The sequence below is a fragment of the Elgaria multicarinata genome, chromosome 10 (genome assembly GCF_023053635.1).
Source record: "Elgaria multicarinata webbii isolate HBS135686 ecotype San Diego chromosome 10, rElgMul1.1.pri, whole genome shotgun sequence".
In the NCBI taxonomy this organism is placed as follows: domain Eukaryota; kingdom Metazoa; phylum Chordata; class Lepidosauria; order Squamata; family Anguidae; genus Elgaria; species Elgaria multicarinata.
This window is the reverse complement of record NC_086180.1, coordinates 64,446,006-64,469,717: the sequence shown is the minus strand read 5'-3', so window position 1 is coordinate 64,469,717 and position 23,712 is coordinate 64,446,006. Positions and strand designations below refer to the sequence as shown.

At 41.9% G+C, this 23,712-nt stretch overlaps 1 protein-coding gene across 6 annotated transcripts in view; it reads left to right on the top strand.

Moving 5' to 3' along the window:
- Positions 1-23,712, top strand: part of SNX25 (sorting nexin 25) — a 76,070-nt gene that overhangs the window by 11,430 nt on the left and 40,928 nt on the right. For all 6 annotated transcript variants that reach the window (XM_063135494.1, XM_063135493.1, XM_063135491.1 and 3 more), the window contains exons 2-6: positions 770-854; positions 5,433-5,649; positions 17,009-17,181; positions 19,910-20,096; positions 22,946-23,016. In XM_063135494.1, the coding sequence (XP_062991564.1) occupies positions 770-854; positions 5,433-5,649; positions 17,009-17,181; positions 19,910-20,096; positions 22,946-23,016 (733 nt within the window). The remainder of the gene's footprint in view (positions 1-769; positions 855-5,432; positions 5,650-17,008; positions 17,182-19,909; positions 20,097-22,945; positions 23,017-23,712) is intronic.

Sequence of the window (23,712 nt, the reverse complement as noted above, 5' to 3'; positions counted from 1 at the left end):
GTCATTGCAGAAAGGGTTAACCCCCTTCCCTAGCACGCTGTTTCTAATCCAGTTTGCACTTCCCCTTCCTCCATTGGCTACTGTTCACTTAAACAAACAAACTTGTGTAATATGCGGTGCACCCCAGAACTGCCCTGGGGAAAGGATGGTATGGGAGCAAAGTTCTCAGTATCTGCAAGGTTTTAACTGAAGAGTCTGTTTACGGTATATGTGGTGTGTGTGCGTCGGTGTGGTTACTTGCCTATAGGTATCTGGATGAGGAAAGCTCTAAATATTTTTGGGGGGGGGGGAAGTATTATAATTAAAGCATGAAATGTTGATTATTTTATACTTCAGACATCATACTGCTTGGTGCTTGTGCTAGCTGGGGGAACAGCTGAATTCTCCTGTTCACAAAATATTGCTTTTTGAGAACTTGGGAGAATGGGAGAGATCCCCTGCAACAGAAGGTCAGCTTTGAGGGAAGATGTGTGGTCTTTTCAGATGTGCATTTATTAGCCAAAAACGTGAATTACACAAACTTCCTCTAGAGGTGCGGATTATCTTGACTCCTATGACTTCAACAAATATATAGTGGTATTCTTCTCATGTCCCTTGACTGTCAAAACTACTCCTGATTGGCACTTATTATTAATGGTGGCAACTTGTTGGTAATAGCTTTGTGAGGTGGCTGAAACACAGAATAGTTTGTGCTGGATTTAGTAATCAACCCCATTTCCCCTCATGTTCATCCATGTCTTAGGCATGCATGTGTTTTTCTTTCTTTTAGAATTTTTTATCTGGAAACGCACAGGAACCTGTCCAGTCAAGGAGAGTGATGATTTCTCATAACATGGATAAAGCTCTGAAAGAAGGTAAGTTTCTTCTAGGATTGTTTAAAACTGGACCTCCAACTTATTGGGCCTGTGGGCACATCTGGCATTTTCAGAAAATGTCCTGGACTCCACCACAAATTGACTGCTCATTCATGCCCAGAGCAATCACAAAAATGTTGGGACTGCTCCTTCTTCCTCTCTGTGTGTGTATATAAATGTGGACCCCATGTGTGTGTTACGTACTCTGGTTTCTCTGTCTCTTACTCTGCCTCTTTTTCCTCTTTCCTTGTGCCCTCCCCTGACCCAGTCTCTCTCTCTCTCTCTCTCTCTCTCTCTCTCTCTGTCTCTCTCTCTCTCTGTGACTTCTCTTTCTTTCCTTGCTCCCTTCTGTCTCTCTGGCTGTCTTTCCTTCCTCTATATCTTTGGTTTCTCTCTCTCCTCCTTGGATCCTCTTTCTTCCCGCTCCCCACCCTCACCCTCGGGCAGCTTTTCTTTTGTCATTTTATTATTGTTTTATACTATATTATTATATACTAGCTGGGCACTTAGAAATCCTGGAAAGGCAGGCTAAAAACATTTTAATCAATAAATAAGTAACAAACAAACAAACAGCAGTAGCCTTGCTGGTGGTGAACATGTCTGGCTCCTCTTCCCACATTTGGAGGTGTCTTATTTTAAAACTCTTTTTATATTGTTATCTCTTCAATATTAGCGATTTTTTCTCTGTGCAAAAATGGTGCTGACCCCCAAGATCATTAAGAGTAGGGTCCCGTTTCTGTAACAGTAGGTTCCAAATGGGATGGAAAAAAGGAGAAACAAAAGGAGAGCATCCAGGTAGGACAGGAAAAGAGAGAAACAGATTCTCAGGATGCTTAAAGTACTTTTATTTCAAAGCATCCTGAGAACCTGTTTCTCTCCTTTTTTCTATCCCAGTGGGATGGGTAGGCAGGCAATTTGGACAAATACTGTGGGTGAGAGACTTGTTTCAGTTTATCTATTTGATTGTTTCTGCCAAAGTCTGTAACAACTGGTTTAAGTGTATTCATCTGCAAGAAAATAACAGTGTTAATATATACTTATAATACAGGCTGTGTGGCCTAAAAATTATTTTCCAAAAAAGCAATGTCCAAACCATTTAATTGGAAAATGCTGGAGACACAGTTTGTTTAGTTACCAGCTCATAAAGAATGGTCTCTTTTACCATCCTTTGGGGCTCCATCACACCAGCAATTTATCGCACACTCCCCATGCCTGGTATGCAGTTTTGCAGCCTGATACCCACATGACGTCATCTACGTCCTGCACTCATTTCAGCTCTTATCCTCCATGTTTCATTTCTTTTTGGAGCGCAGAAAGTCTGGATTATTTTCCTTCCTTGCGAAATAAATGCTCTCCCCCTCCTGTGTATTTCTGTGGTTGTGTTCTATTGACCATCCTGCTCTTTGTTGGGGGCGTGTGTGTCTAAGGGCGGTCTCACTAACAGAAGAGGAGGGTGGTGCGATTCTCCATTCAACTGTGAAGGGGGAGGGAGAGAGGTGCGATTCTCCACTCAACCCTGAAGGGGGAGGGAGAGATGTCCCATTTAACTCTGTTCTTATCCCTGAGTAGGCATGACCAGGGGTACATTTTCACCTTAAAAGAAATATGGAAAATGCACCCTCCTTGCCCATAGCTCCCTCATTTTTAAAGATAAAGAGATCAAAATTGGCACAGTGATAGCTCTTAAGTTTGAATGAGATCGGTCCATCCCTTGATTTTTTAGGATTTTTTTAAAATTTCCCCCCTTAAACCCTTTTCCTGGTAGTCTGCAAATGCAAAGGATCGATCCTTTGATCATGCTAAGCTGTGCATTTCCAAGTTTATAAAATAGCAATCTGCTGGTTCCCTTATTCAAGAGTAAATCCCATTGATTTCAACTGCGTTTACATCCAATTCATTCTAAAATCCCATGAATGCTTACCTTTGAGTAAACCCCATTTTAGTAAGTGTCTGTTCAATAAGGTTTACTCGAAGGTAAACATGTATGGGATTTTGGTATGAATTGGATGTAAATGCAGTTGAAATCAATGGGATTTACACAACCCTGCAACCCTCTACAGTTCACGCTCGAAAGCCTCCAGGCAGGGTGAGGGGAACGAGCGTAGCCTAGGCAACAGGGAATAACCACGAAGGTACATAGGAGAGAGAGTTTTCCCCGAAGTAAGTTCAGTAACAAGAGAATCTACTTCCTGGGAAAAAGCAGTGCAAGACCAGGAGTGCCCCATGTCGATTACTAGGGAGGGCGAGGTGTCCAACTACCACTAACCAATGAACTGTAGGGGGAGATACAAAGGAGATCTGAGAGTGCATCTCAACGGAACAACAGCGATACGCTGGTGCGCAGGAGAGGAGAGGTGTAAAGACAATGAGACGTAAAAGCGCAAAGGTGTAAGTGCTCAGGCTGTCATACGTTATGGAAACGAAGTTGGATAAATCGTAGGTGTGATGGAGCTCTTAGTGAGCATCTATCTGTAAATGAATAATGACTTCCAAAGGCTGTGTTGCACTAGTAGTAAGGTCTTAATCATTTCTCGGTGTTTTAAAGACTGCAGGAATAGTCCAGATTTTGCTACCCAAGTGCTTTATAAAGGATCTCCTTAAAAGTAGGAAATTCGAATGCTTCAGAGTCACAAAAATGGCTCACCACAGTTATGTCACAGCCATTTTCCAATTAATAGGTGCTGCAATTCTCACCTTTTGTGCAGCACTTCCTGTTGCAGCAGTTGTGCAGAGGTGATAGTGGGGCATCCAGATTAGATGTATTAAGATAGTGTTGTTTTCCCCACAACCGATGCAGAAATACAAAGAAACCATTTATTTATTTATTTATTTATTACATTTCTATACCGCCCAATAGCCGAAGCTCTCTGGGCGGTTCACAAAAATTAAAATCATAGTAAGACAATCAACAGGTTAAAAGCACAAATACACAATACAATATAAAAAGCACAACCAGAATAAAAACCACGCAGCAAAATTGATATAAAATTAAAATACAGAGTTAAAACAGCAAAATTTAAATTTAAGTTAAAATTAAGTGTTAAAATACTGGGAGAATAAAAAGGTCTTCAGCTGGCGACAAGGAGTACAGTGTAGGCGCCAGACGGACCTCTCTGGGGAGCTCATTCCACAACCGGGATGCCACAGCGGAGAAAGCCCTCCTCCTAGTAGCCACCTGCCTCACCTCCTTTGGCAGGGGCTCACGGAGAAGGGCCTCTGAAGGTGATCTTAAGGTCCAGGCAGGTACATATGGTAGGAGGCGTTCCTTCAAATAACCTGGCCCCAAACCATTTAGGGCTTTAAATGTCAATACCAGCACTTTGAATCGGGCCCAGACCTGGACTGGCAGCCAATGAAGTTGTAAAAGGACTGGCGTAATATGATCTCGCCGGCCAGTCCCTGTTAGTAAACGGGCTGCCCTGTTTTGTACCAGCTGAAGCTTCCGGACCGTTTTCAAAGGCAGCCCCACGTATAACGCATTGCAGTAATCCAAACGAGAGGTTATCAGAGCATGGATAACTGTAGCTAGGCTATCTCTGTCCAGATAAGGGCGTAGTTGGTATATCAACCTAAGCTGATAAAAGGTGCTCTTTGCCACTGAGTTTACCTGAGCCTCAAGTGACAGTTCTGGATCCAAGAGCACCCCCAAACTACGGACCCGATCCTTTAGGGAGAATGCAACCCCGTCCAGGACAGGGCAAACATCACCTCGCCGGACAGATGAACCACCCGCTAACAGTACCTCCGTCTTGTCTGGATTGAGTCTCAGTTTGTTAGCCCTCATCCAGTCCATTACCGTAACATTGTTTGGTAACCTAATTATTTAGTATATATTTCACCTATGTGGGGTTCCCAGGTGGTCTATCTGGACTGTGGGTCTGTTCAGATGATGGTTTAGGCTCTGTGGTTAGCGAAACTGTGGTTCTCTGGGGTTAGTACTAACCACAAGCTGTGCTCTTGCACAGAACAGTTTAAGCCATGGTTAGAGCCGCTCACCCTGCTGCAGACGGTCCGACTGTGGTTAGTGAGTGAGCAGGATTTAGCAAACTACATCACACAAGATATCTTGAACCCTGCTGCTTAACCAAAAGTCTTAACCAGTAGGGTCTAAGGTGTCTTCTGAACAGGACCACTGGCCTTCAACAAGGTGGCTGCATCATGTGCCTTAAGACAACACCTTGGCTTCCCTACAGCTGTGGAATAGTGAGTTGATTCACAGGTAATGGCAGTGGCACTTCAGGTGGCTGACTGACCAAATCCACTTTGTGCTCAATCCTATGCATGTTTAGACAGAAAAAAGGCATAGCTGGGGCATGCTGGGAGCTGCAGTAGTTGTTGTTTTTTTGTCTAAACAGGCATAGGATTTCATGTTTACAAGCTCTCGGGGATCTTTCAGGATCAGATTTCTTGTTTTGTAGCATTTTTCCCTCCCCCTTATTTTTGGAAAGGGGAGAAAGTATAAATCTGGAAGGTGGAAACAGGCAGGCTTTTACAATGCTGACGGTCCATCATTGGGCCTTTTTGTAAGGCTCCAGACTGAATACTGTAACTTCATCTTTGGCGTTGCTTTTGTTTCAGTGTTTGACTACAGCTACAGAGATTACATTTTGTCTTGGTATGGGCATCTCAGCAGAGACGAGGGACGACTATACCACCTGCTATCTGAAGACTTCTGGGAAGTTGCAAAGCAGCTGCGACACCGGCTCAGTCACGTTGATGTAGTTAAAGTCGTCTGCAGTGATGTAGTGAAAGTTTTGTTCACCCACTTCTGTGACCTTAAAGCAGCCAATTCCAGGTAATAACACTCCTGTTAATATGCCCACAGTCCATTTTAGTTTAGTTACATTTTCTACTGCTTGTTGTTTGATCTGTATTGGAATGGCATTGAGACAAGACAAAGAGCAACTATAGCAGTGATGACCAAACTTTTTGGCAAGGGTGTCTGTTGCAAGCCAAGTATACCTGTCCCTTGTGGTTGGATCATGACTACTTTACTCTGCCACAGAGCTAGCACAGTGCAGTACCAGAGAGGCAGGCAGGATTGTAGGCGTCGTCCTGCTCCTATCTAAGTGTCTCGTAAACTCCGGTTAGCGATGCTGATGTGCCACAAGTTGATCTTTGTGTATGTATGTAGAATACTGTTATAATTTTGAATTTGGTGTGATCAATGTGAAGACTTTGATCCCACCAAGGTCAGAATTATGTCTAGGCTGATTTAAATGGAGAGTGTGTGTGTGTGTGTGGGGGGGGGATTTTGTAAGTTCTAAATACTCTATTATAAATAGTGAATTTTGTCAGTTGTAGCCCTTTTTGTTTTGTAAATCAAGATCTTGATTAAAGCTTGGCAAATAAAGTTGCCACAAAAAGGCACTTGCAAAAGTCAAATATGAGAACAATGCCGTTTATGTGTTTTTAGACATGGATGGCAGTTCCCCTTTCTCTTGCACCATGAACTGAAGCCTGATCAGACTTCACACATCAGACGTGCGTGTCTGTTCACATGTGTTTTTTTAAAAAGCTAAAGATAAGGTAGCAGTTAATGTTGTTGAAAAGGTATTTTTGTCTTTCTACTATTTATGTTCTCTCTTTAGTTGTAGAGCATCATCACTTGGGGAGAAATCACATTTCCTTACCGTCGGTTCCCTGCCTGCACTTTTGTCTTTCATTACTTCCTCTTTCAAAAGAGGATGTAAACAATGTGCATGTGGCCCATTCATTGAGCTGCTTTGATCGTGCTGCTTCTCCTGCACATAGCAGGAGAGAGCGGCAAGTACTGTCTCAAAAATAATTTGGATTTACTAGCATCTTTTTTTGTTGCGTGAAGAAGGTTAGAAGGGGCGGGAGGCGTGCGGGAAGCAGATGGTGTCATGAATAGGACCCAGGAAAATCTGTGAATGCCTAGTAATGAGCGTGCAATAAAATGCTTGTCTGATGGTGTCCATATTTGGAATTGGTAGCACCTAGTTGGTCAAAGTAGTAGATAGTTACTCCATTATAGAACAGTAACCCAAGGTGGATCTCCTCTCCCACTGCCACCTCCCAAGCATTATCCGCTTACTCCTATTGCAGTGCACAGGTTTGTAGGTGACTTGCTCCAGTGAAGGAAGAAAGCACTTGGTGCATGCCTAGAGTGGTATCAGACAATGCCATGGCAGGTGCAGCTTCCCAAAACATAAAGTATGTTTTCGTGGTTGGGCCTATGTTGGAGGCACTTGGAGTCTCTAACCTACATCCTGCAAAACCTGGCAGCCTTCTGCAAGCTGAATTACACGAAAGGGGTGGGACCTTGCCCCTCTGATGTCATTTGGTTCCTGACGGGTACATCAACAGGATAATCCACCAGGCACATCTGCCATGAACTAATTTTACTGCAGGTGGGCATTCTTGCATTGGAGAAGGTCGACGCAGAACAAAACTGCTTTATTTTTCCATCGTCTTCCAGTGCTGAGAGGACGCAGGGCAGGCGAAGCTGCTCAGCCTATACTGTCAGATTACTTCTGAAATTTTCCAGCAATATCTGTGCAATTACCTTTCTCATATTAAATATTTTTTAACACAGATTTTAGGCAGAAGGGTCATGTAATGATACTTTTTCACTTCCACAAAAGTAATATGATATATTTGGCTTTTGGCAGGTTCTCCCTCACCGCACCTCACCTCCCTTTATTGTATTGCAGTTAGTTTTTAACTTTCTGACAGTCTTGGGTAATGATTCAAAATTGGACACCTCATTGCGCATTCAGTAAAGATTTAAATGGCTTGGGTTCTCTCGCTTTTGCTCACGACTTCAGAAAAATCACTTCCAAGTTGTTAACTTGCTATCAGTATTCCGAAGGCTTGATAAAGTATTCTAAGACAATGAAAGAACTCTATTGCGAAGGGAACTACCAACCTGAGAACTAGGTTGATAGATAGCTGGAGTATTGCTTGTACCATTTTCTTTCTTTTCCCCCTTTTCTTAATAGCTTTTGCAATAGAATCATTTTAAGGCGTTTAGTAGATGTGGAAAACATGAGAGAGTTTTTCTTTGCAAATAACAGTCTCAGCATATCAAAAATATAGAACTATATTAAAAACAAAAGTTGAAATACCTCATTTGCTTCTCAGGCCATCTTGTCTTAGGAAAATTATTATAGGGAAACATCTGATATAAGAAGGTTCTTCATTTTCAGTTTTATTGGATGAGTTTCAGTTAGTGAGGCCCGAGGATGTGGACAAGGTGCTTGGCCAAGTCCGGTCGACCACCTGTGTGCTTGACCCTTGCCCCTCATGGCTCATTACATCAAATAAGGAGGGGATCGCCGGCTGGGTCCAGGAGGTTGTAAATGCCTCCTTGAGAGAGGGAGTGGTGCCGGCCTCTTTAAAAGAGGCGGTAATTAGACCACTCCTGAAGAAGCCTAATCTGGACCCGGAGGATGTTAACAACTATAGGCCGGTGGCTAATATCCCTTTCCTGGGCAAGGTGCTTGAGCGGGTGGTTGCAGGACAACTCCAGGCACTCTTGAATGAAACGGATTATCTAGATCCATTTCAATCGGGCTTCAGGCCTGGTTTTGGAACGGAAACTGCCTTGGTCGCCCTGTGGGATGACCTCTGTCGGGAGAGAGACAGGGGGAGTGCGACCCTGTTGGTTCTCCTGGACCTCTCAGCGGCCTTCGATACCATCGACCATGGTATCCTTCTGGATAGGTTGTCTGAGCTGGGAGTTGGAGGTACTGCGTTGCAGTGGTTCCGCTCCTACTTGGATGGCCGATTCCAGAAGGTGGTGCTGGGGGATTATTGCTCTGTGCCGTGGCACCTAAGCCATGGGGTTCCACAGGGCTCTATCTTATCCCCTATGCTGTTTAACATATACATGAAGCCGCTGGGGGAGGTTATCCGGAGATGTGGACTGAGGTGTCATCAATATGCGGATGATACCCAGCTCTACCTTTCCTTTTCATCAAACCCAGGTGAGGCAGTGGCTGTTCTGAACCAGTGTCTGGGCACGGTAATGGACTGGATGAGGGCTAATAAACTGAGACTCAATCCAGACAAGACGGAGGTACTGTTAGCGGGTGGTTCTTCTGTCCGGCGAGGTGATGTTTGCCCTGTCCTGGACGGGGTTGCACTCCCCCTAAAGGATCGGGTCCGTAGTTTGGGGGTGCTCTTGGATCCAGAACTGTCACTTGAGGCACAGGTGAACTCAGTGGCAAAGAGCACCTTTTATCAGCTCAGGCTGATATACCAGCTGCGCCCTTATCTGGACAGAGATAGCTTAGCTACAGTTATCCATGCTCTGATAACCTCTCGTTTGGATTACTGCAATGCGTTATACGTGGGGCTGCCTTTGAAAACGGTCCGGAAACTTCAACTGGTGCAAAACAGGGCAGCAAGGTTATTAACAGGGACTGGCCGGCGAGATCACATTACGCCAGTCCTTTTACAACTTCACTGGCTGCCAGTCCAGGTCCGGGCCCAATTCAAAGTGCTGGTATTAACATTTAAAGCCCTAAACGGTTTGGGGCCAGGTTATCTGAAGGAACGCCTCCTCCCATATGTACCTACCCGGACCTTAAGATCATCTACAGGGGGCCTTCTCCATGAGCCCCTGCCAAAGGAAGTGAGGCAGGTGGCTACTAGGAGGAGGGCTTTCTCCGCTGTGGCACCCCGGTTGTGGAACGAGCTCCCCAGAGAGGTCCGCTTGGCGCCTACACTGTACTGCTTTCGTCGCCAGCTGAAGACCTTTTTATTCACTCAGTATTTTAACACTTAATTTTAACTTAAATTTAAATTTTACTGTTTTAACTCTGTATTTTAATCCTATATCAACTTTGCTGTGTGGTTTTATCCTGGTTGCGCTTTTTATACTGTATTTCGTAATTGTGTTTTAAACTGTTGGGTGTTTTACTGTGGTTTTAATTTTTGTGAACCGCCCAGAGAGCTTCGGCTATTGGGCGGTATAAAAATGTAATAAATAAATAAATAAATAATAAATAAATAAATAATTTTCATGCTAGCAATCTAAATTTCATCATCTTTCATTTCATGCAGATTTCTAACAGTTCAAACATGTTTTAATTCCCTCAGTAAGCTTAGCTATTCTGAGAGCCATGTAGGTAAAGAAATATTCATCCACCTGTTTTCTCTTGGATACTTCTTTCCAAATTGTGGAGAATGTGTGTGGATGTTTTGGTGTAAATGCTGTGGAAAACATCTTTCAGATTTATTCCATGCTCACCTTGGATCACAATTACACTATCAAGATGATGAAGAACCAGGATAGCTTTGAGGGCTTTGATTGATTGATTGATTTCAAAGGCTGAAATTAGAGAAATAAGCTACATTGACAGTTTTCCTAGATTCCCTTGAAAATGGCTGCCAAATATTGGTGTTCTTTCTTTCTTTCTTTCTTTCTTTCTTTCTTTCTTTCTTTCTTGCTCTACTTTCTGAAAAACAAAACAAAAAACGCCTTAGCCTAGAAAGTCTTTAAAAGCAACTCTTTATATGCTTGCCTCAACTTTGATACAGACATATCAAAATCATATACACACAAACACGTAGACACCACCTTACAGCCAAGCTACAATGAACCAAGGTTGGAACTGTGTGGATTATCTTTGTGCATATAGGAAATATCTTTGACGCTGACCTGGTTCACACATCACAGCAGCAAATCATTAACCTATGATTTGTTATTAGGTTAACTCTGGGTTGTTTAACCCGTAAACAAGCCAGAGCATCCAGCTTCCAATATCACCCTAACAAAGTATGAATGGTTCGTAGGTTGTTTATCAACCAGAAGTGGCTTTGAGCGGTGCTTATCCTGTGACTTGCAAAATGGCTCACTAGGGAGTAACATACAGAGTTTTCCTGGCTGAGCAGAGACAAGTGGCCTGCTGCTTGCTTTTCTTTAGCCTAGTGAAGAATCTCAGGCCTAGTCCTCCCAGGGGTCCCAGGCCAGGCCTCTGGGATTTCCAATATCCCCTTCTTCTCACTTTACCCCATTTCACTTGACCACTGATAATGTGATGGTTTTCTGCCTTGTGCAGTTTCCCCCCTGTTTTAAAGGGTTGAAATGCCTAAGGCTTATGTACTGGCAGCAAGATCTTTAAGCTAAAATATGCTGGTATTTTGGCTTCCCCCCTTTTGCCTCAGGCCCTGCCCACTGCTAGAACGAGGCTCCCAACAGCCTCTCCAAAATGGAATTCAACCCTCAAGCCGAAAGTGGTTCAACACCCCTGTCCTAGCGTGACTCCTCTAGAGGCTGGTTTGGGGGCCTCAGTCACCTTGAGTATGCTCAGCAGGCTTCTGCCCCCAGATTAATTGTCTGGGGTTGCTTAAGCTTTGAAGGAATAATGTCCTTCACATTTTTTCTCTCCTTTGGTTCCCATCCCAGTGATTGTGGACTCAGTGGCCTCTACCTCTCTTTCCTGCCAAAGCAGTCTTTATCTGTACGGGATTGGGCTCAGAAGAAGCAAACACAGCTGCCGCAGGGGCCCATCACCAGCACTATGTTGACGGCTCACTACAACTCCCATGATCCCTCACTTTTGGCTGTGCTGAGTTGTGGCCTTCCAGGTGTTTTGGCCTACAAGTTGCCCACCACTGTTTTAACCGTGTTTTACTGTTACATCTGAACCAGGCCTGTGTGTTTGAACTTATAAAATGGAATTATATCGAAAATGAAATGAATACAATGTTATTTAATTTTGTTATGCCATTGTTCCAGATGTTGGACTTTGTCCATGATGACTCTCCCCCTACTTATTATTTGCTGCCTGAAAATGATGAATCATATCAGAGTGTTATAAAGTACTTTCTCATAATGCATTTTAGTGTAAGAGCTGTCTAAAGTTTTTTTTTTAATATCTGCTAAGAGAAGCCTGTCCAGTATATTCTTGTACATTTGCCCTTTTCGTGCAGGCACATACTGGAAGTATTTTACTGGCTGATTGGAAATGGAAAAGAAACCCAAGCCTAAACCTCTTTAGGGCATTTACAAAGCAGATCTCACACTGACATTGCAGGCTCCCCTACAGTTTGATGGCTTTTTAGAAACAGGATGAGTTGAAATTATATATGGAAATTATATAAAACAGACTTTGGAGCTGTTCATGTTAAGCTTTTGTTTCCTTGTGAGAACATTTGTTCCCTTGTGAGAGGGTATAAAAGCATATGACGACAGTGCTTGTCTCAATTAACCTGTTCATTTGTGGTTTTGACAGATGGCCACAGGTATGGAAAGTCCTTGAAAGATGTGCTTAAAATCTAAAGCACCACAAAACACGGTAGATAGTGAGGGTGAAGACAATTAGCATGAATAGAAGAGGGTTATAAGATTGGCTAATGGATTCATGACGACAATGAATAGGTTGAATCTGGACGTACATTTAAGATTACATAATGCTCTTTTATCACCGTTTCATACTCAGTATAGAAAGAGTAGACTTTCCACACCCTTGAACACTGTAACCATTGTGTGAGAGTTTGAAAGAAGGGTATTTGCATCTCAGGATCGATTCTTTTTTCTTAGCGTTTGCAATTTTTTTAAAGTATACCAAAAAGAAAGAAAGAAAGCAGCAAGTATACACACATGCCACCGTATAACATTCTGAATTAATTAATGTATAATGTGATACAATGTGACGGTATCATAGGAATATATGAAACTGCCTTATACTAAATTAGAACAATGGTCCATTAACCACTATTGCCTTCTCTGATCAGCAGCTGCTCTCTAAGGTCCCTGGTAAACACTGTGTTTGGATGCCACAATAGTCAACGGTAGGAAAATAGTCAACTCAACAGTTGGTTATTTTGCAGGTATTGCCCACACGATCAGAAAAATAACCAACTGTGGTATGGTTTAGGCTCAGAATTGAGTTGATTATTAATCAACGGTGCGTTGAATTACTCGTCCCACCTTCCTCCTCCTCTCAGTCCTGCTTGCATCCTATCAGCTATTTCCCAACTAAATCTATCCTGGTGGCCTTGGTGTTCGCGTTGCTGAAACATCACCACCCTTCCATGATTGGTCCGTTTTCGGCCATGGGCATTCCTTTTTCCCTCCACTCTCTGCCATTTGTAATCCCCCATTACAATTTCCATTTCCATTTCATTTTGGGGCATCCACGATCTCTCTGTCCCCGCTTATCAAGGTGTGGGGATGTCACGCTGCCGTCACTTCCTCCCCACGTAGCCAGCCAGCCTGCCTGCCAAGTTTGAGATCGGTCCAGAAACCTCTCACAGAGATACCAGCATCACTTCCATTTCGGCACATCCGCAATCTCTCCGTCCCCGCCTGTTGCGGTGTGGTGATCTTGTGCTGCCGCAGAATCCTCCCCACACAGGCAGCCAGCTTGCCAAGTTTGGGAGCGGTGATGCCCATTAGAACCTAGTTAGAAGCCTCTGTTTGGGGAAGCCATGATCTCTCCCTCCGTCTGCTACCTGGGATTTGAAGCCACTTATTATTCATTTATTTTACTTATTTAATAAATAAATTTGAACTCACAAGCTATGAAATGAAAGTAAGATCAATAGTTCCACTACTGTTTGACAAAAGTTGATGGAATATCCTGTGTCTGATTAATATTTTTCTCATCAAAGCTAAACATTTCGTTATTAACATATCTCACCCCTCATTTTTCTTTCTCAATTGCCTTTCCCTGTATTTTGTTGCTGGATATCTTCCTTGTCTTGTTCTTTTTACTTGGAGGAGGATATTAAACGAGTTATATATCTGCAATCTGCAGTCTGAGTCTTGTCTTTTTCTTCTTCTTTATACATGCCTACCGTTCAAGGTTATTTGCAGTTTCCCTGTTTCTACCTTCTCAGATTGTCAGCTTTGAGTCATTTCTGTCATGTCTAACTACTCTGAACTTTTTAATGCACTGGAGGGAAGATTTGACATTATTCATTATTCATTATTCTGTCTTCTGTGAAAAAAGTAATACTAAACCCAATGAGGGCGAGAGTCTTATGTTAATTTAGTTTTCATACTTCAGCTTTTCAAATAAGTCCACAAGTTACTAGCCCGTTTGGTCAGACATCATAACCTAGTTTGGACAACACTGCATCCCATCATAGGTTACTTTACCCTTCGGGAGCTGCAGTGCATGCTGACCACCATTATGAATAAGCAGTCCTCAACCAGAGGTTATGTCATGTGAACTTGGCCAGCAGGGCTTATTTGAGGCTTAACAACCTCGCATAACCCATGGTCTGTTGTAGGGCTATGCAAGGGTTGTTTAATCGTCAAACAACCCATACCGGGTGGGTTCATATGTCATGACAACCCCCAGTTGGGGATTGAATATTCATAATGGTGGCTGGCATGCATTGCGGCTCTTCACAAGTAAATTAATCCATGATGGGCTGTTGTGTCATCCAACCTGGACCAGTACTTAGAGATGGGCAAGTTGTCTGAGGCTCTCCTTTGATTAGCTTGGGATTTGGGGTAGTTCTCCAGAAAAATATATATGCGGAAACTTGGAAACATTTCTGGAGCCTATCCAGGGGCTTGGAAAGATTTCTCATCAGCCCATCACCCTCCTCCTCCGCCTCTGCTGCCACACCCCCAACACACTCTTCTCCTTCTTTCCCTTACCTTGGTGCTATTTATTTATTTATTTTATTTATTTATTTATTACATTTTTATATCGCCCAATAGCCGAAGCTCTCTGGGCGGTTCACAAAAATTAAAACCATAATAAAACAACCAACAGGTTAAAAGCACAATTACAAAATACAGTATAAAAAGCACAACCAGGATAAAACACGCAGCAAAATTGATATAAGATTAAAATACAGAGAACAGTAAAATTTAAATTTAAGTTAAAATTAAGTGTTAAAATACTGAAAGAATAAAAAGGTCTTCAGCTGGCAACGAAAGGAGTACAGTGTAGGCGCCAGGCGGACCTCTCTGGGGAGCTCATTCCACAACCGGGGTGCCACAGCAGAGAAAGCCCTCCTTCTAGTAGCCACCTGCCTCACTTCCTTTGGCAGGGGCTCATGGAGACGGGCCCCTGTAGATGATCTTAATGTCCAGGCAGGTACATATGGGAGGAGGCGTTCCTTCAAATAACCTGGCCCCAAACCATTTAGGGCTTTAAATGTCAATACCAGCACTTTGAATTGGGCCCGGACCTGGACTGGCAGCCAATGAAGTTGTAAAAGGACTGGCGTAATGTGATCTCGCCGGCCAGTCCCTGTTAGTAAACGGGCTGCCCTGTTTTGTACCAGCTGAAGCTTCCGGACCGTTTTCAAAGGCAGCCCCACGTATAACGCATTGCAGTAATCCAAACGAGAGGTTATCAGAGCATGGATAACTGTAGCTAGGCTATCTCTGTCCAGATAAGGGCATAGTTGGTATATCAACCTAAGCTGATAAAAGGTGCTCTTTGCCACAGTTCACCTGTGCCTCAAGTGACAGTTCTGGATCCAAGAGCACCCCCAAACTATGGACCCGATCCTTTAGGGAGAGTGCAACCCCGTCCAGAACAGGGCAAACATCACCTAGAGAAGCAGTGCTGAAGGCATGTAGAGAGGAGAGCAGAAGGATTTTTTTTTACTATCTCCTCATCACTTTATTACTTCATCACTTGCTGGCAGCATGACACGGCACACAGGGGACTATCTGAGATATTCTCCCAAGAGCACTTCCGAGACTAGTGCTCTGTCATTCTGTCAGCAAGCATGATGTGGGAATGAGAAGAGGAAGAGAGGGGGGGAATTCCCTCCACTTTCCTTGCTCCGTGCCTTTGCTTATTCATCCTGCTGCCACTGAGTTAACAGAAGGGGAAGTGGGTTTGAGGGTGTGGGATGGAGAAGGGTGGTAGAGACAGGTTGGTGGGGATCTGGAAGCCAGGAATTCTTGTTTGTAAAGCTCACCTCAGTTTAGAGGTGAGCTTTAACAATTCATTTTGAGCCTGGCTTAGGTGAACTGCTTCCTCAAGTCTAATATGTTAGCCATTAATGGCCCAAAAGGAAAAAGGCAGTTGTTCTAAAGCTTTTCTATTAGTTTGGCTGGATGCAATTTTACTAGTGACAGGGCTGTTTACAAGGCTGTGGTGAACTGATGATGTTTAGTCTCTTTCTGTTTTCACTGTCTCATACCTAAACCCAGATCATAAATGTAGGTATGTTATATCTTTATTTTTTGTGAAATGACCAGAGAGTTTTGGCTACCAGGTGGTATAGAAATATAATTAATAAATAAAAGTTTAAGAAGTTAACAGAATAAATATTTATGAATAAATATTTATATATAAATACTTTAGGAGATTAAAGAATTTGACAGAGTCATTTCATAATGGATAACTACATTTAATTAGTTCCAGAACCTCTGAGTAAATTCCATTGAATGCCTGTGTATTAGCACTAGTTGGCTGTAGGTGCACATCACACTAAACCATGGTTTAATTACAAGAATGATTTTGTGCAAACGTTGGGCTTATATTCTCTTCCCCCGCCCTTCCTCTGGTATAGCTCTGAAGAGGGGATTGAAAGCTTCAGGTTCAACTTTTGATTAACCACAGTGTAGTGATACCTCTGAACTTTACTCTTAATTATGTTTTACTAGAAGAACCTGAAGAAGCTTCATAAGCCACAGTTTAAAACCTAGCTTGTTTTAGTAAAACGAACCACTGTTTGTCAAGATTCATATGTCACAACAAGATGCAGTTAGTTTAAAATGGAAGCGAGAACTTCTGAACTCCTCATGGGCATGTCAGTGCAAGAAAGGGAAGAGAGGAGCACATGAAGTTGAGTCTTGACATTAAAACATTGGGTAGTATTGTATGCAAATAAAGCCAATTATGTGTTTGGTTCAAAGTGGTGTGTGTGTGTGTGTGTGTGTGTGTGTGTGTGTGAGTGAGAGAGAGAGAGAGAGAAATTCAGAAATTTTGATAACACTATTAACATTACATGGCTGAAATGGTTTCAAATATTGGGATTTTTCTTTCTACAATTAATAAGAGAGAGGATAGAGGATTGCAGTGGGAAAATGTAGTTACATGCAGTGCATATTTTGAAATTGCAGTAACATATACTCAACAAAAGCAATGCTTTTTCACATTTTTTTTAATACATAGGTCATATTTTTCTTTTATGGGTCTGTTTCTTTTAAGCAATGATGACTAGAAGATGGCTAAATTTCTGCTATTCCTTTGTAGACTGGAAGAGCAACCACGGCCATTTTTACTGCATCCATGCTTGAGGAACTCGGATGAAGAAGCAAAATTCCTGCAAGCATGTTCCCAAATTCTGGTATATTGTCTTCTGCCCTCAAAGGATGCCCGGTCTTTGAGCTTGCGCATAGTCCTTGCAGAAATACTTGCATCGAAAGGTAATTATAATTAAGAGAAGGTTAAACATTTGCACGGCCCCAGTGCTTGTGCTGACAAAACCATTATTTACATTATATTAGTTAGCATTACATGTTAACATCAAGCTTTCTATGTAAACTACACATAATATGGATACAGGAAGCTGTTTTTCTCTATCGAGAAATTGTTGCTATTGCCATGCAGAACTGGATTGTCCAAGGATGTCCATTGGTGGTGTACTCTGATGCCACAGCAATATTTTGCACTTTGTTGAAGCATGAGGACATCTGTCTATTTAAGTCACATCTCGTTAGATAATCCAGTTCCTTATGTAGTTCTGTACTGACTGATTATCCAATTTTATGTGGATTAAATTTTTATTAATTATTTTAATTTATATGGTTACAATTTTATGTGGTTTAAATTTTTGTGAACTGCCCTGAGAGCTTTGGCTATTGGGTGGTATAGAAATGAAATGAGATAAATAAATAAAATCCAACTCATGCCATAATTACAGGGAAGAGGTTGTCATCTCTGTCCGTAGAATGATAGTATATAGGCAATATCTTCAGGTGCTTTAGGGAAGGACCACTTTTTTCAATTATCTTGAAATTAGTACTTAACTAAGTTACCATCTAGATCTAAACCCATCTCTAATTTGACTATCTTTGCTGCTGAGCAGTAGTTCTCTTTAAACCTACATTACCAGTAGGCTAAAGACTATCTTGAGTCTCACTTGATTTACCTTTACTTGTGTTAATTATACCTCCACTGTCATAGTTCCATCTATGAACCTATACAGATGTATGAGGCTATGCATGGCGAAGTGATCAAGACCCCCAGTCACACAACTCTGTATAATGCAAAAATCTACAGATAGCATGGATGGAGCCTGTGTCTGTTGAGTTCCATGAACATAGGCATCTATGTAAATGTAACAGTTGAACACATGAAATTATTGCATGCCATAATTTAAAGGGCATAAAGTTAGAATTTTTTACTTCACCTCCTCCTTTCCCTCCTATAAGTCAGTCAGTAGGTGTTCGATTTTATTTATCACCAAAAATCCAAAACCATTGACAGTCTCTCAGCCAGGAGTATCATGAACAATTGATTTTGACCCATGAACAAAAATTTCACACACACACACACACACACACACACACACACACACACACCCATAATCAGAAGTTCATAAAATTAAATGAGACTTCTGAACAACTTATATTATAAAGTCACTATCTCTTTGTTTTTTAGTAGAAGAAATCCAGAGCACAAAAGCATAAATCTAAGAACAGAGCTGGCTTTACTGCATTTTGCAGTAAAGGGACTTCTAATTGTCCCTTAGAAGTCTCATAGAACATTACTATGAACTTGGTGCCCAGTAAAAGCTCAATTTTTCTTGTGGTATACCAGAAAGAAGTCTTCATGGAAAGAGATCAGGCATGCTGTGGCATCTTAAGCGAAAGACAGCCTGACTCATCAGGTGCATGAAGCGGCTGTTGCATACAAAAGCATTTGCCACAAACCTGTTAGTTCCCAGGGTGTTGTAGGTCCTTTTTTCTGTTAATATGTCCATTCTTCTGAAACTCATCTACGGAAATGGATGTTTATTGTGAAAATATAGAATCAGATTGGACCAGATATCCTTTCTGGTTGCAGGAGGACAATAGCTTTCCCTGCAGTTACAGAGAGATTCTGTACCAGGATTTGAACATCCCCACTTGGTGAATTCCTGATTTAATTCCTGATTCAATTCCTTGGTCAATTCCTTTCACTTTAAATAGGGTTTACAGTTTATGAAAGAACTCTTAGCATGCAATCGTATACACACTTACTGTGGAATAAGTTCCATTGACTTCAGAGGGGCTTACTTTTGAGTAGACCTGTATAGGGTTGTACTGTAGATTGATTGCTCATTTACTTTTTCACTGAATGACTAAATTTTCATATTATCAAAACCTCAACATAGCTGTCTCTTTGAGACATTGAATGAAGTGTAGGTTAATCAACAACATAATAAATAAAAGCCACCATTATTTGTTAGAGTGGTCATCTTTAATTTTCTTTATTATTCTGTTACTTGCAGGAACCACTGAAGCTACCTTATACCAAGTAGGACCATTGATCTATTTAGCTCAGTATTGTCTACACTGACTGGCAGCAGCTGTTCATGCTGTTAGGCAGGTATCTTACCTGTCCTAACTGGAGATGCCAAGGATTGAACCTGGGGCCTTTTACATGAAAAGCATATGCTCTACCGTTGAGCTATGGCCCTTTCCTGATAAGAACCAGGATAAAAGAGTTACATAAAATAAACAAATATGCCCTGAAAGTTTGACCTTGCTAATCAGTTCACTAAAGCTTTAATTAATCAATCAATTAATTTAAATCTTGCTGCTCAGATTTTTCAGTGTTATAGGAAATACTTAACAAGCATGGCATAACAATATTTTGACATCCTGAATTTCCAGACTTCTCAGATTTTAACATTGTTTGTCATCTCCAAGTATTTTATGGCTGTTAAAGCTGCAATTCAATGCAGTTCTTCAGAGTGAGTCCTATTGAAGACTCTGGGACTTGCTTCTGAGTAAAGATTAATAGAATTGGATTTTAAGAAGAAATTTTATAAATGATGCCAACATTGAGGGATGGTTCATTTGTACCCAAAATGTCAGATTGATCCTCTTTAGTGCAAAGTTAGTTTTTTCTGATAAGCCTTTTTTTGTGTGTGTGTTCTAACTTTAGTACTGAAACCAATGGTGGAACTACTGAGTGATCCAAACTACATCAACCAAATGTTGCTTCTCCAGATGGAGTACAGAGAACAGGTGAATGAGCATCACAAGAGAGCCTACACATACGCTCCTTCTTATGAAGAGTTCATCAAGCTGATTAACAGCAGTTCCGATGTTGAGTTCCTCAAACAGCTAAGGTATCCAATGTTCATTCAAAGGGCACTCAGCCCAAAATATTTCCACTGGCTTTTGCTGAGATGGGAGAGGGGGCTGCAAACTCTTAAGTATTGGAGAGAACAGATAAATCCCAGCATTTAAGGTATACATATTGTTGGGGCTAAACTGGATGGCTGTACTAGTAATCAGGCCTGAAGTGTGCATGTTCTCCAATCCAGACTCCTTGCAGTTGGCATCTGGAAGCAGCAGGTTTTGCCTTACTGATCACATGGGGACCAGTTCTGCTAAAATGTTTGTCTTCTCTCATTCAGCATGAGTATTAATGTCCCCATTCTATGGCAATTTTAGTCTATTTCATACTGTCAGTTAGCAGTATATCTTTGAAATAATTGAAGTTCAATTGCTGTCGGTATATGATTCTTGGTAGCTTGCTTAACAATAAAAAGCTTCTCTTTTTGAGCAGTGTTGTGTCTATCACTGGAAGTTACAATTTAAAACAGTATCTTTGCTGTAGTTCTATATACAGGCTTATCCTATTGGGGTCAGTGGCAAAAGACCCCTGGGTTTCACTCATCCTTGTATTGAAGAAGAGAGCGAGCGAGCAGTGAGAGCGAAGGTTAAGAACCTTTCAAGACAAACAGATGATGAAGCACTAAAACCGTAGACTACAGCAGGTGTGGGCAGAAGGTAGATCGCTAGATGCTTTGGACTTCAACTCCCAGAAGCCCTCGCCAGCATGATCAGTGGTCACAAATACACGGAGTTGAAGTCACTTAGAGATATTTTAAAACATGATCAGAGGTATATAATATATTCAATACATAAAAATAAAATAAAGTCCCAAACGCCTGATGATCTATTTTCTGCCCACCCCTGGATTACAGGATTCAAAACTGGTGGAGGAATGAAGAAAACTCATTCATGGGGAACTTAGGTTTTGGAAACCTGTGTGTACCCATCAGCTGTTAAGAAAAGATTGAAATCTAAATCTGGGTCTTGGACAATTTTGAGGGGTAGGGTTGTTAGCTTGGAACTACCATCAGTTGATGGATCTTGAGTACTTGCTTCATTGACTGGGTCATGACATGGCTAGGTTATGATTGGGATTGCATGTATTCTGAACCAGAAATGTTAGGTTGTGCAAATTTATACATAGATTGTTACTCATATATTCAGCACAAACACTGTAAACTTTGAAGAGACATGATCCCTTATGCATACATATTAGACTGACAGGACCAGAGCAATGGGACGGTCTGGAGATGAGTGGGGTGTTGTTGTAGAACTAGTCCCAGTTCCCATTTGAAATGCTCCTGAGTAGTGTGCATGCTAATGTGTTGAATTGGAAAAACAAGGGGTTCGATAAATGGGACAGAACAAAATATAAGAAAGAAATTATGTTGTCTGTGAGAGTGTGCATTAGGTGACTGAATTAAATTATTTTGTTACTCAGCTAGTTGGTTGTTTTTTGTTCCAGATTTTTGCTAGTAATTCAGTGTTGTTGACAGCATAAATAACTTGAATAGGTACTGTCTCAAATCTAAATAGATGTGGAGTTTATGACTTTAAAAGCACTAATGGGGCTGTTTTCTTCAATTGAAAGCTAAACTGCTGCTCTGGAGACAACTAATGTCACTATTTTTTTTAATCAGCTCTCTTGAAGGCACTGGAAATTGTTTTCTGTAATGCTAGCTGAAAACATTTTCTATATACAGATGCACATTTTTAGGGCAACGTTTATTTGGGTGTTTTGGGGACAGAATACAGATGTTGTTGGTGTAACCACCTGTCCTACTGCCCAGCAGTCTCCTTGAGCTTGCCAGGGTAGTTTCAGGGCAGGTGCTGAAGCCTCCTTGGCTTGTTGTGCTGGGGACTTCAACATACACACTGAAACTGCCTTGTCAGGAGTGCCTGAGGACTTAATGGCATCCATGACAACCATGACTCTGTCCCCTGGCCACACTTATTAAACAGGGCCCACCATGCATCTGGTTTTTTTCATGGGGGTGGGGGAACTTTCTGTAGTTCTGTTGTCATGAACAGATCACTATCGGGTGGGGTTTAGATTTACTGGGACTCAGAGCTTCTTCAGGGGCAGTGACCTAGGCAGCCCAGGAGAGTGATGGATCTGGATGGTTTTCCGGAAGTTCTTGGGGATTTTCCTGTCATCTTGGCAGGTGATTCTGTCAAAGCCCTGCTTGACTTCTGGAATGGAGAAATGGCCTGGTGGTTGACATAATTGCTTCTGAGTGTCCACTCCCATGGAGCAGAGACAAACAAGCTTCCAGATTTTCCAGCATGCTACAGGCGATGAAGCAAGTGAGATGTCGACTAGAGCCTTCTCCCTTACGAGCCTGCCTGGGTTTTAAGATCCTCAGGGGAGGCTCTTCTCTTCGTACCGCCACCTTCAGAGGTGTGTTTGATTGTGACGCAAGACAGTGTCTTCTTCGTGGCTGCTCCCAATCCTTGGGACAAATCTTAGTGATCTTTTTAATACTTTGATAATTATTGCATATGTTACAATTTTTTCCAGCATGGTCTGACATTTTTTGAAATGGCTACTACTGTCTTTTAAAGGCTTGAGGGCTGCAATTTTTCTGATTATCTGTCCTTGATTATCCCTTTGATTATCTTCAGAGGGATATCTGCAGCCTATTAGTTTAGGAAACAGGACTACCTTGCTAAAGAAATTGCCAGAGCAAGTGCAAAATTTCCTGGCCTTGATATCCAAAACCTCTGAATTGTGAAAGCTTGCCTGCCACTGTCTCCACAAAAGTCTTTGCGTCCATTATTACTTATAAGTAATAAATATGTGTAGCTACGGAGCAGAAGACAGAAACCTGACTCTTTCTTTTCTTTTTATATGTAGGTATCAGATTGTAGTGGAAATAGTTCAAGCAACCACCATCAGCAGCTTTCCACAGTTGAAACGCCAAAAAGGTAAGTTGTCTTTTTTTAAGGAGGTGTTTAAACCCTAGCATGCATATCATTGAATTCCATTTATGGCCATTTGTGGACAAAGACTGAGAATGAATTTGTTGTCCCCATGTTTATAAATATAATTATTTAACTGACACATTTCTAGTTGTAGCATTCTGTATGTTAGTATGGCTGGCAGAACAGCCAGAACCTGACAAGGACTGAGCTGTGCGGAATCCTAGCTGAAGGAGCATGCTTTACTCTGGATAAATCACACTGGAGATTCTAGGTCAAATTAATAAGGAAGCTTGCATTTATTGCAGGAAATACATGTTGTATAGGTGGGCCCCCTACTCAGGATGTCTCCTCTTTGAGAGGCAAGAGCATGAAGAAGAAGAATGTAGGAAGTAAGGTCAGCAACCCTAGCATCAGAAGGAAGGCCAACATAGATCAGAGGACAGCCTAGGATGTTTGAAGTTACTTTCTTGATCCATGCAGGCTAGCTTTCTTTTTGAAGCTAGCTGAGTTGCAGCCACACTTTCAACAAGTATAGACTTGGCAAGATTTGTAAAGCTGCATAGTAGACAAGGGTCATGATCCAAAAGAATACAAAAGTAGTTCTGTAAGTCCAAGAGGGCCACAGATATGGTTTACTCAAAGAGCAGCCCTACGATCCATGCAGACTTTGTAATATGTCATGGAATGGGAGTGGGAGTC